The sequence below is a fragment of the Cyrtonyx montezumae genome, unplaced genomic scaffold, assembly GCF_038088225.1.
Source record: "Cyrtonyx montezumae isolate F1298 unplaced genomic scaffold, pur_monq_1.0 scaffold_0, whole genome shotgun sequence".
Lineage (NCBI taxonomy): Eukaryota > Metazoa > Chordata > Aves > Galliformes > Odontophoridae > Cyrtonyx > Cyrtonyx montezumae.
The window spans coordinates 41098442-41113699 of record NW_027071824.1 but is presented as its reverse complement, the minus strand read 5'-3'; the positions used below and the strand labels follow the sequence as shown (position 1 = coordinate 41113699).

Here is a 15258-nt window from a genome sequence, read left to right as displayed (position 1 = left end):
GAAGTGCGATGCACAAGCTTGATTTAAAGTATAACCCAAGGCACTAGACTGAAAACTCATTTGCTTGGAGTACATCATTTAAAAAGGCATCTGATTTTTCTTGAAAAACTTCCAGAGAAGGGCACCTACCAGAACATTTGGAAAATTGTTCACAAGTGAATTATCCCATTAACACCTGGCTTTTACATGCAGCAGAAATCAATCTTGTTTCAAACCCAAGTACCAATAACTGAGGAGCCAATCCATTACTCCATAGATGCCATGATTTCTCTTCCCATTACCTTTCAGTAAGTCTCAGACATGCAATTTCTGGAGAACAATAATTCTGATTATTTGTCTCTATCCAAATACAGCTTTCAAATAAGAAGGACATTCCTGTAGGTTAACTTGTAAGGGAAGGTTCTGTTTGATTCAGATCAACTGTGTAGCAGAATTTCCAGTAACCCATTTCCTCAATTACATCAATTTCAGGAAGAAAATGTAAAATAAAGAATATATATATATATACATATATATTTAAGCACAGTGCTAGTGATTTGGGATTCACTCAATTCTGCACCTGATCATTTTACTTCTCAAGTGGACGTTGTTGATTAAGTGGAAACAATTTTTTAATTCATAAAGCACTACGAAATCTAAACATGAAACCAGCAAAAATAATGGAAGCATTTTTATGTCCTTATAAACATATTATTGCTTCTTAATAGAACTTGCTTGAAAAGTCCACTTTAACTTAAACTCAGTCCATTTTTTACGTAATCCTTAAGTACTCAGAACACTTACTTAGGTTTTTTCTTTGTCACTTCACCAGTGCTTTTGTGCAGGACACTCAACAATCTTCTAATAGTAGCAGGTTCACTTACTGTTTGATAGTGTAAAAGCACCTAAAATATAGTTTTCTGTTATTAAATCTTATAAAATGATCAGAAATCCTAGGTGTTAGTACTCAATAACACATGGCTCTTTTAAGATTGATTTTTTTATACAAATACTTGTAGAACTTCTCTTGCAAGAGTCCTTACTTCATATTCAGTGAGCATTCTTATTTCCTAAATTTTGTGATCTCTGCCAATACGACAAAAAGTTAATGTATAACTTAATTATAAATACATTTTTTATTCTTGAGTGTTTAGCTTGTGCCACATCTATATAATTCTGCAATGTTCAAGGTATCTTACAACCAAGTGCATCATTATACTCCTAATAGGGTATGGGCTTTCAAAAGAACAGCCTAGTATGACTCCATGGCGGAACATATTCTCCAACAACGCTTAGGTAGGCATCATAAGTCAGCAGGAAGATGCATGAGCAACCATAGTAGCATCTTACATTCTCTTCAAGTTGCAGCATAATCAGTTTCCCTTGGAAGGAGGGAAACAATTATGGACACTAAATGACTCCCTACATTAGAAAACTGGGAAAGCATATGGAGAGGAAAAGCCTTGAGCAAACTGCAATGAAAATAATTTTCAGAGAGACTTACAGGGAATCCTTTGGTGACTGGAATCTCAATATTGAAGATGAGAATCCGAGCTCTGAATCGAGTGCAAACTTTAACAGGTTCCTTCGGATCACAAAACACACAGCCAACGCTACAAAAAAAGGAGAACAAAAATTATTTTCTTAATATACATAACATATGACATGTCATATATATGATATAAAATTTAATTGCTGCACTGAAAAGAACATATTTAAGACACGTAAAGCAAAGACGACAACATTGTAATAACAGTCAGGAGAAAAAAAATATCAGGAATTACTTACTAAACCTAAAACCCAAGCAATTTCTGTACGATGTCTACGCTGTTTTATGGATATGCATGACGAGATCTGTCTAGTTCAACAAACAATTACATCCACTGCTAATCAGTTTCTAAAAATGTCATCGTTTCCTGTGTGTAGGTACTTTGAAGAAATAGACTTTCATTCAGAGATCGCTCCAAATCAACAGCACAGATTACTGCAAGGTATCCAGAATGGCAGTGCTGCTGTAGTTTAACTAATCTGTAGACAGATTAGCATTAGTGATCACGACTCTCAAAAGTCTCTCAGGAATACTTACATCTGAAAACCTCTACTTGTAATAAACTGAGTCACAAGAAAGCCAATGCTCATTACAAGTTATTAAGGTAGACTAGACAGCTTTCGAGAAACTAATTTCAGACATATAAAATGAAAGTTAATCCCACCCAGAAAAACATGACCAAAGAGAGCGAACTACGTGATTAAACCCACACACAAGTAGTTACCAAATTTCACCAAAATCAGGAAGACTTAAAACCTGCATCCCTTCTTGACAGATCTAGTACATCTCCAGAAAATAAAGGACATCAAAATGAAGAACTACATCAAGCCTCATTCAATAAGTAGATTTTATTCTCCATTTAATAACTACATACCTGAGAAATACATTTTTTCTCTTTAGAAACAAGGCATGAATTAGCAGAACTATCAAGGCAAGGCATTTTCCAAGCAGTAGCTTGGAAAGATCATGTCTGGAGTCCAATTTCAATGTAATAAAGCTGTGCAAATTACAGATCCAATTATCTAGCCCAAATAACAATTGCTACTTCCTTAAAAGCAGGCGGCTAATACTCAGCACAAAACCTGTATACTGAAATAGACACAAAGCCATTTGCTCTGTCACCTTGAATACATCAAGAGGAAAAAAAAAAAAGGCTCAGCAAAGCATTTGCCATGAGATAAAGCAACTAAATGTGTTGAACAGAAGTTCAACATTAATCCAGCTTTACTTATTGGTATAAAATGGCAGCTGTTTGGATGTAGTTTGTTAGAATAATTTTGACAAGCTCTTCAAAACAGTCTTTCATTTAGCAGTAAGAATTCACTTAATTCATACTTAATATAGGTAAGAAGTCTTGAGGAAAAAAGCTTTGAAAGCTGCTAGTGTCAGCACGAAGCACAACAGCTACCAGTATTCTTCTGAGGTTGCCGTTGTACTTAAAGCAGATGTTACCAACGTTTGTAAGCCAGGTGATAGGCATCATTTCGGTTTTAAATATCCTGGTAGCCACATCATTCTTCAAGTAAACCGCTGATTGTTAAGTGTAATAGTTATAAAGCTTTTCATTAAAAACAAACCGTTACTTAGACTGAAACTCAGTTCTGCTCACTTGATTTTGATGATATCCATGCCGGTCAAAGTGAGACTAACGTGATCTCCTGCTGCAGCCCAATCAACCGATTCATCATGAAGTGTGATTCCTGGAAATGAGTAAGAACAGAACCTCACAGTGAAGTACCTAGGTTCTGAGTTACAAACAAACATCTCTGTTTGGGCCATTTGTGCTTCATCAACCATTACTCATCAATTTTCAGTATGAATGGGATGAGAGTAAAAGCTTTTTAACTGAGAACACTGAGAAAGCTTTCTTTCCCCCCGCCTCCTCTTGCTAAGGACTCACTATTCTCTAACCCCACCCTGCCCGATAACATGGCTTTATATAAGCCATAAGAGAGGACTGGGCACTTGTCACATTGCACAGATGACGCAGTCCCGAAAATGCCGTAGTACTGAAAATCTCCATGTCTGCCACACCCATCCTTTGAGGCACATGCACACCCCAGACCGCATCTTTCATATACTTTAATGGCACTATGTCAACTTTCATTTACCTTAAGTGGGTTTGCTGACTCTTTCATAAAAAAAGCGTAACAGATGCCTTTCGTTCACAACATCGCATCTATTAGAAAGCATCATTAAAAGTAATTTTATTCCTACTTTCATGTATTCTAAAAGCTTTAAAAGATACAATGCTAAGTAGGTGGGTATAAAGCTCATTTATCCTGACTTAAAAATCTGAGCTTTCTGGTAGATGCTAAGAATTGTATTTCTCAGAAAAAAAAAAAAAAACAACCACTTGTTATATTTACTGCATACATCTATAGGATCTACTTCTATTTCACTTCAGATTGTGCTTACATATTTGCAAATCTGTTCCCAAACCATTTATCAAAGCCATGCCAGGAAGTATCATTCAACCAAAAGCATGTTAAATGCTGCTTTTTAAACACCTTTATAATTATTACGTATATATGTGCAATTCTCACAGAAAGATGAATAAAGTTCAGCCTCCCTAAGACAAAAGACTCCAATTCTATAGTGCACACTACATACAGTTAATATATTATAGTGAATTATTTTATCTTTTTTTCACATTAAATGTAAAAAATACATTTAGATTAGACATTAGGAAGAGATTCTTTGCTCTGAGGGTGGCAAGGCAGTGGGACAGGCTGCCCAGGGAAGCTGTGGCTGCCCCCATCCCTGGAGGTGCTCAAGGTCAGGTTGGATGGAGCACTAGGCAGCCTGAGCTGGTGGGTAGCAGCCCTGCCCATAGCAGAGGGTTGGAACTGGGCGATCTTTAAGGTCCCTTCCAACCCAAGCCATTCCGTTTCCATGATTTATGAACTAATACTCTCAATTTTCACCAATGTTTCAGACATATGAGAGACAGTACACAAGGAAACCATAGAACAGTACACAGAATTGGGTATTCTCAATCCAAATGTGACCAGAAAACAACTTTTTCCATGCCTCTTCCCCCACTCCTAAAACACTGACTACAGCAGTACATCACCTGTTGTCATCCATGGTATTGTAATGTTCTTGTGCAATGCTAACTGTGTGTACAACAGTACAAATGTACACTGAAGAGCCTCTCAAAGTAAGACTGAGTAAGCTGGTTTTAGAACAGAGCAGGACAGCCATAGAGATTAAACAGATACTGACACCTATTTATTTATTTCAAGGTCATAATCCTTAACTCATTGGTGTATGCTGAACAACTCTGTTTCAAATGAAACAAAAAATTTCTGCAGTACCAAGAGAGAAAGCTAGAACAGCTAAGCAATGTCTTGACTTAGCAATTCTGCCTTTCAGAGATGAAATGTATTCAAGATTAAATCCAATTTTATTGTATTTTGTTGGTGCTCAGGGCAATTATATCCTGAAAGCTTGTGTATAAATGAAAATATCAATCTCATGAACAAACAGCAGACTTAATTTTTCACATCTTAATGATAAGATTAACTACTTGTTCAACATTCTCAAACTTCCTACCAGCAGTAACACTGCACAGCAAACGTGAATATTAATGATTCCTGCACTGCTTTGTTCTTTTTTTTTTTTTTTAATATATAAAACTGTTATTCTGAAGATTCTTTTTTAACAGATTCTCTATAAAACAATGTCATGAGGCCATAACATTTGGAATATCTGATATGACAAAAAAAAAGTAAAAAAAAATCTAAGATTTCACAGTCTTCACAGACATATTTACACAGACACAGTCACATCTAAAGAAATTCGTTTTATGCTTTCACATTTTATGTTTGACAGTTAGTATCAGTTTGACAGTCTGTTACCATTTCAGTAACTGCTTCTAGCCCAGTATTGACCTGAAAGTAAACACACTTCTGAAGATTGTACCTTTTGCAGTGCAAGTTTCATTGGGAGGCATTGCCAGAAGTCGTTCTCCAACTTGAATATAGCCAGCTTCTATTTTTCCAGTCACACAGAATCCTGTCCCTTGGTCTGCAATAAACACAGTAATAATTTGAAAAAACTACATAAGGTCAATTTTCTAACACAAGTTACCCCTTCAGAAGCACACAGATAAGTCTGTAATATAATGAAGACTTTTTCCCCAGTAGAGAGTTCAGTACTTGCAAGACAGCCAGCTGTGCATCATAGTGAAAATGAAACATTCAATTCAAAACCTCTAGATCTTATGTTTGTCAGAACTATGGAGAAATATCCTTCTTGAAACAAATTAGGAGCATGAAGAAATAATTTTTAGTTTTGCAATATCAGATTAACCCCCTTCATTTCTAGAGATTTTATTTAATTCATGATTTTCTAATTACAGATAAAAAATACACCACAGTCATAACAATTTTTATGCACACAGGTGCAACTTCCTATGCCATTTACTGTTCAACTGAGTCAGAGCTCTACATGCTCCATTTGCATATTTAATTTACTCCTAGAAAAAAAATCAATAAACTATTTGGTCCTATTTAACATGAGGAGTTGTTATAACTGTGAATGACTTAAGTATTTCTAAGCAGAAGATATGCAATTTGTTTTAATTCTTGAATGCTTACATTCCTGATACCCTGTTCATTACTTGAACGGTTTATTAATTATTTTTAAAAGAGGTGCCACACATACATGTTTACAAATACACACCTTAAGAAATGTCTCTCTCCCACAGCAAATGCTTATGGGTGTATTTAAAAAGAATCATCTGAAGTGATTCTACACAGACAATGCCAAAAAACAAATACACATTTTGGTGAACATTAGAAGTCAGTAAAGAGCAAACACCTTAGAATCTTTTCTACCATGCTAATCTTGAGTCTTATACCACCAACACTTCTTTTTGCATTCTTTACTATTAATGGTAAATGTTTCCATCAGGCTAGCTGGAAAATTATTACCAACATGTCTGTGAGCTATTCTCCCCCTGCTCATTCCAGCAAACAAGATGAACACAGTCAGTTAACGGATGATATGGGACGTCAAAAGAATAGAAACCTAGATAAGTAGATACTTGCTAGAAAAGCATCCAAATATCACAGTACATAAGCTATCTCAATACTGTACAAAAAGAACCTAAGGCTAGCTCCATAAGCACACACAGACAACCAGATTTATGAATTGGTTCCTGGTTCCCAGACATCTCTAAGCATATTCAAAAAGCAATTCTTTCACTACAGCACCCACTCCGGCTTGGTAAAACAGTATGTTGTTTGAAGCTTTGCACATGCCAACCTCTTTCTGAAAAGTGCCTAATTACTTCATTTCCCCATGAGAACAGTGCAAGTAAAAAAAATGCATAATGGTGGACAGAACTGGGCCATAAAGAAGCGCTTGATTTCTACGCTCCATGCTAGCTAGGTTCTGCCAGGTCATGGTTACTGCCCACAGAAATGAGCCACTTGGCAATCATTGCTTCTCTCAAGTCAGGTCAAGTCATGCCCTATAATGAGCTCAGTGGAGACTGATACAGCAGTGAAGGCAAATGAATTTCCAGTCAGCTTTTTCTTGTCAGGAGATAGCTTGCCTGAAGAGAATATTAGGAGGTCTACGGAGAAAATAGTTAAAAACAGTCCAAGGTAGATGAAACATACCCATTACTAGCTCAAAAAAGAAAGGGGATTTCCAAGCTGCATAAGAGAGAACTCAGCGCTCTCACTTTTTACACAGCTCTGCTCAGTTCACAGTGCAGGAGAAGCAGTCCTGCTTCTCCCGCATATGCATGCACACTGCAATAGAGCTGAGAATAACTGTTGATTCTATAGTGGTATCTGCAGTTACTTCCTCTAATGGTATTCAGGTTAATTAAGTTCTGATATCACACATTTAAAACAAAAAAAACAAAAACCAAAAAAACCCACGACCTAAAAAGCACCTAAAAGGCCACATTCATCAATGAACCCTGTATTTGTAAATTGAGTTTCTTTTCAAAACCATTGTTGGTTAACTTACTTTAGCAAAAATCAAATTTTCTTCAAGATTTAATCAAAATTGTTCATTTTCTAAAAAAATCACTCAACACAAAAACAACTACTGCAATAAAAGAGTTGTAATATTATTTTGGAAAATATCCATCAATAATTCCAAAACAACTTTCCCACTGCTCACAAATCGAAAGTAAATATAGTGAAAGCCTTAAATATTAAATCTTTGATAACGCACCAGGGCAAAATCTCATGCAGTGCTAAAATATTTATTATTACAGCTTCAGTATGCTAAGTAATCTATCCCAGTGCATTTGTAACAAGTAGTATTTTCCCAAAGACCAAATCAGAATACCTCAGAATAGATTTTTTCCAATTACAATCAGTATTTTAACCTGGTTTGTCTGAATTTCCCCTAAAAATTAGCCTATACATAAAATCAAATTTCTTTTAAAATACTGACCTAAATAATAGATAACTTTGTGTTTCAGATATTTTCTGAATTGTTTCTACACGTAAATGCATTTACCTCAGAAAATATCAAGTTTATCACAAAAGTCTTAGCAGCTCCCAGTATTCTATTTTCTTCAGGCCATGGCAACAAAAAACGGTTAAAGTTACTTGGCTGTCCATATTTATACTTGTGCTAAGGAATAGCTTCCAGTCTTCCATTTTATGATTGGCTGGCTATAAAACCTCACCGAGCCACCCCTTTTCTTTTAATCCCTCCCCAGGTTTTGTATGAAAATAAAAAATGGAAATAAAAGAAATAAGTCACACTTTTTTTTTTTAATTCAAATTAAATCTAGGACAGAAAGGTAAAAACTAGAAATCGCACTCGCAAGAAGTCAGAAAAGCAGTACTCTAGGGAACAAAAATTCGTTTGGAAAAGAAAGGCTCCCAGATCCCATCCCACAGAACCATCAACTCATTACATAACTAGTTAGGAATTCACCTAGATTCTTCCTCAACTTTTTTCCAGTGTGCTTCTCCTTCAGTGAATATGTCTAAAATTACAAAAAGAACAGTACTATTCCTGTTCAGATCTATTGATAGACATAAAGCTCCTATTTTAACACCTATTTTTACATCTCTTGTCAACATTAGTGCTAAATAACAGTGTCAATCTGGTGAAAAAATCAGAAAAACAACCAACCTTTAAAAACATCAGCCACACACAATCGGAATGGTTTGTCCACTGATCTTTGTGGTGGCTTGAATGAATCTGACAAAAAAAAATAATGGTAAGACCTTTTAGAATGTCTGTATTTAAAAAACTCTCTCAGCAACTTCTCACTTGCAAACGAATCATATTGCATTCCAAAGATTTTGTCCCACATCCTCCCCAAAATAACTTTTGACATGCACAAGATCAAGATACATTTGCTTCTAAAAGAGAAAAACTGCACTCACCAATTTGCTCTAACAAACACTTTCCTTGATACCATTTTGTGAGGTCACTTGACTGACTTCTTGTGACTAGATTTTCACCACCAAGACCACTTGTTGGAATATAAGCCACGTCAGATTCCTAATTATGAAAATAAACAGAAGTTAATCATACATTATTAAAATCCCCTTCTAGCATAAGCAAAGGGTGCATTTTTTCAATATTACACTTCTAAGCTATATTTTGTATTTCCCCTGGAGAAGGCATGTTACTTGGTGGATCCATTTCCTTTTTGTTTATCTCTCCTTGTCACAGTGCTCCAGCAAGGAGTTAAGATAACAAAATTAACAAAGAGAAACTGATTTCAGGTAACAAACTCCAACTCTGTATCAGACAGGCAAGCTTTAGTTTGAACTGCTCTTCTATGCATAATGATTAAAAGAAGGCTGCAACCAGTACAAATAGATAGTAGTTTGAACTGAGGAAATGCGGGAAATAGAATTAAGAATGGCAAATAGAGTGTTCTTTTAGTTCACAATCCTAGACAAGACCTGCTTCAATATAAAATCATCTACTGTAATTCAGTAGATATTGAACATTTAGACAATCCTCGGTCTGCTCTGGTTTTAGAAAACAATTCCAAGAGACTACAAACAAGATGAGTGCCACAAATACTACCTGCCACCTAATCAAAGATGATGACAGAAAGAATATTGAAGAACTGATAAATCTTATGTAAGAGTCAGTGAACACTCTTAGCAGCACGAAAAGGAACGTGCAACAGTATGTGCACATATGACCAAAAAGAAAGCGATATAAAATAACCTGACCATAACAACCACTCATCCTATCCAAAAGCCTATGTTACCTTGAAGCCAGCTTGTTTAAGAAACTGGCCAAGCTTGCTGGTAATTTCCTGAAATCTTTCTTGTTGCCAATTGACCTAAAATAGAAAACAGATCATGATAATAAATTGTTTTTAAAAACAGTTGCATATTAAGTCTGTAGTATCAATTGGGGTTCTCACATACAGCAACTGCAGATTCTGTAAATACAACATTTCCAGGTGGGTTAATAGTTGAATATGTAAGAATAAACAAACACATCAACAAATAATGACAAGAGTCAACACATAATCTAATTTGCAAGCTGCTTTTGTTTGATTAGTCCTTGGACACCATCTGTTATTTTCTTTTTCTTTTTTTAAATGTCCACACAAAATTTAGATTCGGGATCATATATCACAGCAATAACCTAAAACATAACAAGTAATATGTAATACACTTTACAGATTTATATAAAGCTCTTAGACTTGACCTGACTGACCACCAAGATGCCCTTACAGGTGCCACTGGATTAGCACCTTAGTCCAAATTTTCACACCTCTTCTCATTTTAGCACCTCTAAATGCTCTGAAAAGACACTCAAATAGAAAAGTATTGTATAGCCTAAATAAAAGAGACTAAGGGCTGAAAATCCAAGAAAGAAAGAAACAATTTCATTATTAGTTTCATAATATTGATCCTTAAATTTATGATCCACAGTCCTAGGTGAAAATCCTTCATTTAATGGAAAAAGTTAAGCAAGTACCTGGTCCATTTTATTGACTGCAACAGCTAACTGCGTGACTCCAAGAGAGCGCACTAATAATCCATGTTCTCGAGTTTGTCCACCTGTCTCAAATCCTGCTTCAAATTCTCCTCTGCTGGCATCCACAACCAAAATAGCAACATCAGCCTGGATTATAAAAACAAAAACAAGCAAAAAACTCGAAACAATTAAGACTGTTCATGAGATGATAATAATGGGACTAAACAAGTCTATCAGCAGTAGTCCACATAATTGCTCTGTATGGAGAAGGAATACTGACGTGCTTCAAATGCAACTGAAACTGTTTCATTTTATCTCTTTCATGACCATTTCACTAAGGTATCGTAGCATTACATCACCTCATGTCATTCACTGCTACTTTATGTATAACACAAGCCAACACTTGGCTGAGGAACCTGTCTTCTTCAAAGCACCAACTTTGTTGAACAGACCTCAGCTAATGAAAATGTTATTCAACCAGAGACAACTGCTGCACATTGCATGCTGATGTTTCACAATCTATTCAGCACAGAGGAGCATGCCAGACTCAGAAACTGGAAAAGACCAAGTAGTCTACTACATATTTTATCATTTAGACAAACTCGCTGCCATGACATTAAAAACAAATAGTTAATGCATCGTCTACAGCACTGTAGAAAAGCCAGCACACAAGGATTTTGCTGTCAACCTTACATGTTGCTATATAATATGCCTATTAAAAAAAATAATGAAAACAATAAAAAACCAACTTTCCCTACTTTCAGAAGCAACAGCCAGTTAGACAACAGAAAGAGAGAAAAGATGTGCTTTCCCACATTTTTCATATATGCAAACTTCAGGATAGCAGAAGAAATAAAGCCAGCATCATGATGCCCTAGTCCAAAATACCTCTCCCACTGACTCAAATGCAAATTCCCATACCTCACAGAGGGAGGCTGTTGTGCATGTGTGAGAATGATGAAAATGTGAGGGATGAATTTCCTCACTTCCGAGCCAGAGAATTACATTTTTCTCTAGGGAGACTATCTACCACAATGCATCTTACAACTTTTAAGTTATACAGAAAAAAAAACAAAACAAAAAAAACAACAAACATTCCGAGGCACATTTTTTATTAAGTGTAACTTAACTACATATTTAAAACCAGATCCTGGCCCAGATAAGGCTCATTTGCATTTTGTGCAAGAGCAGTTGGGGATTCACACTAACAGAATTTCCCCTTATATGAAGGCATCATGGCCATACTTGCTTTCTTCAACCCATTTCTTCTCTGCTGAGGCTACTTGAGTGGGTATCAGAAGATTATAGTTTCAGTGATTTCCTTAATAGACTTCAGAATAGAATTGCCCCTCTCAGTCCTGAGGGAACACAGAAATGCACCAAGTGTTAGCTGCCAAGCCTTGCCTTTTGCTGAACTAAGGCAACTGCTGGTGGGCCTGCAAGTTATATCTTAACACCTGCTGTTGCATTACTTCTTTCAAAGACGTCAAATCACTTTAAATCAAAATTAGAAAGAAAATAGTGTGGTTGAGTCAACATCTTCTAGTGTTCTAAAACTAAAGAACTAATTCTGCTTTTAAAAATCCTGATCTTCCTGCAATGTATGCCCCACAATATAACTAACTATACATGCCTTACATCACAGTTTGAGAACTTTGCCTATCCAGTAGCCTAACCACGAAGTCACAATACCTGAATTCTTACTCAGGCTCTGCAACAGAGCTAGCACATGATCTGGGGCAAACAGCTTTCCTACAGCACACTCTATAAAACCATACCAACAGTACCTGATCCTTACTGAGATCATAAAACTCTCATATTTCAGGTTGTAATAATGCAATGCACAAAACGCACACTCTCCTCTATTTGACTGTCATAAATTAACTAACTAGCTTGCATGAGAATAGGAGGTATCATACCGAATTCAATGGGTAGTGCCCACTGCTTCTGGATTTTACTTATTGTTCCCAAAGCCATAGTCACACAGTCTGCACGAAGCTCCTACTGAAGAAAACTGACGCACTCCACATGAACTCTCATCTGTGATTAGTCATACATTATGAAATGTACAAAACACGTGAATGACCTTTGCTGGCCTAACTAAACTTTTTCTTTAAGTTTAAAACCACTTAAAAAAATCTTTGCCTAAAAATCTAAGTTCACGGAGATCCCCGAGTAGATACATGACACATTTGAAAAAGTGATTCCATTTAACTGCAGCTCAGTATTCTTCACTAATAATTCTCTTCCAAAAAGAAAAGTTGCCTTTAATGTTAAACAAATACACTCCATCTGAAGTTCAGAAAATTTATATGATATTTTATAAGAAGAAAGCCAATGTAATAATAAAAAAAAAAGTTGCAAATGAAGCTACTGGAAAAGGAATTTTTAACCATCTCTACCTGTGCAGCTCCTGTGATCATATTTGGAATGAAGTCTTTGTGGCCTGGAGCATCCATCAGAGTAATTACTTTAGTCTTTGTCTCAAATTTGGTCATACCCACATCCATTGTTACTCCCCTTAAACAAGAAATATGTGGAAAAGATCATTAAAACTGTTTTGAAAGCTTCACAGAGGTATAAAGTAAGCTATCAGAAACACAGTCATGAATTGCACAGGTAATAACTTTCATTCAATTCACTCTGCATCAAAAGATTGAAAGAAATTTGCTTGCTGGAAAAGCAGACCTCTAGAGATGACATAAATGAACAAAAATCAAGCAAAAATACCAGTTTAGAGAAGTTTTCCCTCAATAATAACAATTTATCTTCAAAAGAAAAGTCTAGTACCATAGCAAATAAATGCTGGAAACTGGAAAAAAAAAAAAGTAATAAAAAAATCATAGAATCAGGGATGAATGATTTAGGGCTCATAGGAATTTTTCTGAAAAAGTTTAGTTGCTGTTAACATTTTACTCTTTATAAATAATAAATACCTGACCAAATTTCTAGTTTCTCATCTTAACCACACTGCACCACAGGTAGCTTATTTTCATAATGTAGTAATTTGTTCATTTTTTCTATTACGAAGCAGTGAAAATAATTACTGTTATAATCCAGCTAAACCTACAGATACTAAAAACTGCTCACCATCAGCTTTTCCTCTCTTACATGCTTAGACGAATATTACAACAACACTACCAATACTAAATAGATTAGAAGCCTTAACATGAGGCTTCTTCTGAAAATCAGAATATATGTTCAGCTGCTTTCGAATCTTCTCCCCCAGCTCCCTGTTCCCACTCCTACTCAGGTTTCTACATTCATTTTGTAACTGAAAGGAGTGGCATATGCAAAAGTTGAGTTATATACAGGGTGGCTGCAGAAGCGTATCTGCCTTTAAAACAAACAAAGGTAAACATACCACAACCACCAGTCTACTTGATGTTCTACAGCAGCAATTTACACTGTTACTTTTATCTTTGCAACGAGAAGAGGCTATATGCTGTGAAACAATGGGTGATGAATGATTAAAAGGAAAACATGAGGCCTGTACCAAAAGTAATGCCTCCTACATTATTCCATCAGCCCACAAAATCAGAGGGAGATGTTGGTGACATGGCAGTGAGAGGCTGTACCTTCCCACCAGCATTCTGTTACATGCTGTTGTTGTGTGACAAACAGCAGTAGAGGGGCAGTCTGACAGAACTGCACCTGACACTGAAGGACATATGAAGCAAATGTGTGTTACTGAACTCCTCCATGCAGAAAAAATGGCCTCCACTGACATTTATTGATGCTTGCTGAACACTGAAGGAAAACAAAGAGTAAATATGAGCACAGTGAGGTGGGCAGCTGGTGCATTTCAGCAGTGGTAACAGCAACAGGAAAGACAAGCCATATTCCATGTGTGACAGCCATGCACAGCTGTCACACCAGAAAATGAAGAGCATCTTAGTCAGCTCATCCAGAGCAGATGACAACCAGGGAAATGAGTATAGAGCTGAATATCAGTTTCAATGCTTCGGAAATGTTGGTGGCTACATTAGAAAGTCATAAAGTCTGCACCAAATGGGTGCCACAAATGCATACACAGGAACAAAGAAAACCATATGCAAGTTTGCCAGTAGTTACCAAACGAACACCAGGCTCAAGGTGACAATTTTCTGAATCACACCATTACAAGTGGCAAGACATGTTGTCAATACTACAAGCCAGAGTCAAAATGGCAGTCCAGGGAGTGGTGATGTGAATTCCCCGTCAAAGAAAAAGTGAAACAGCGGGTCACCTCCACTGGTGCGGATCTTTACAAGTGCAGCACAAAGACTCTTGTTCATCACTAACAAAAACATACAGCTAATGGCGGTCACTAAGTTGAAAAGCAGTAGCTGAAAATTTGCTCTATTAAATAGTGTTATTGCACTCTTTATATCTGTGGACATTTACATGGAAATAAATAGGAGGCATTACTTTCAGAGCAACCTACATATACACATACAGACACACATAAACAGGAGAGTTTCGGTTTGTTTGTTTGTTTTTGAATATAATGTATCATGTCACTTTCCATACAATTTTCTTAAAGGTCTTATATATATATATATATATATATATATATATATATATATATATATATATATATATATATATATATATATATATATATATATATATATATATAATTATTATTTCTTTTATTATTTCTTAATCAGCTTCAAAATTAACATTCTTAATATGGTACAATTTAATTTTAAACTTGATATTTAGTGTAATGTAAGTCAGGTGATAACCAAAATTTTAGTGCCTAGTTTACTGTTCTGATCCTCTTTCATATGAACAGTTTAATG

General features: G+C 35.9%; 1 protein-coding gene across 3 annotated transcripts in view; it reads right to left on the bottom strand.

The window, feature by feature from the left end:
- HBS1L (HBS1 like translational GTPase) overlaps nucleotides 1–15258 on the bottom strand; it is a 60471-nt gene that overhangs the window by 2176 nt on the left and 43037 nt on the right. For all 3 annotated transcript variants that reach the window (XM_065733520.1, XM_065733512.1, XM_065733503.1), the window contains 9 exons: nucleotides 12874–12991; nucleotides 10472–10618; nucleotides 9750–9824; nucleotides 8905–9022; nucleotides 8648–8716; nucleotides 5456–5560; nucleotides 3138–3228; nucleotides 1484–1592; nucleotides 784–884 (listed from right to left, as the gene is read on the bottom strand). In XM_065733520.1, coding sequence (XP_065589592.1) covers nucleotides 784–884; nucleotides 1484–1592; nucleotides 3138–3228; nucleotides 5456–5560; nucleotides 8648–8716; nucleotides 8905–9022; nucleotides 9750–9824; nucleotides 10472–10618; nucleotides 12874–12991 — 933 coding nt within the window. The remainder of the gene's footprint in view (nucleotides 1–783; nucleotides 885–1483; nucleotides 1593–3137; nucleotides 3229–5455; nucleotides 5561–8647; nucleotides 8717–8904; nucleotides 9023–9749; nucleotides 9825–10471; nucleotides 10619–12873; nucleotides 12992–15258) is intronic.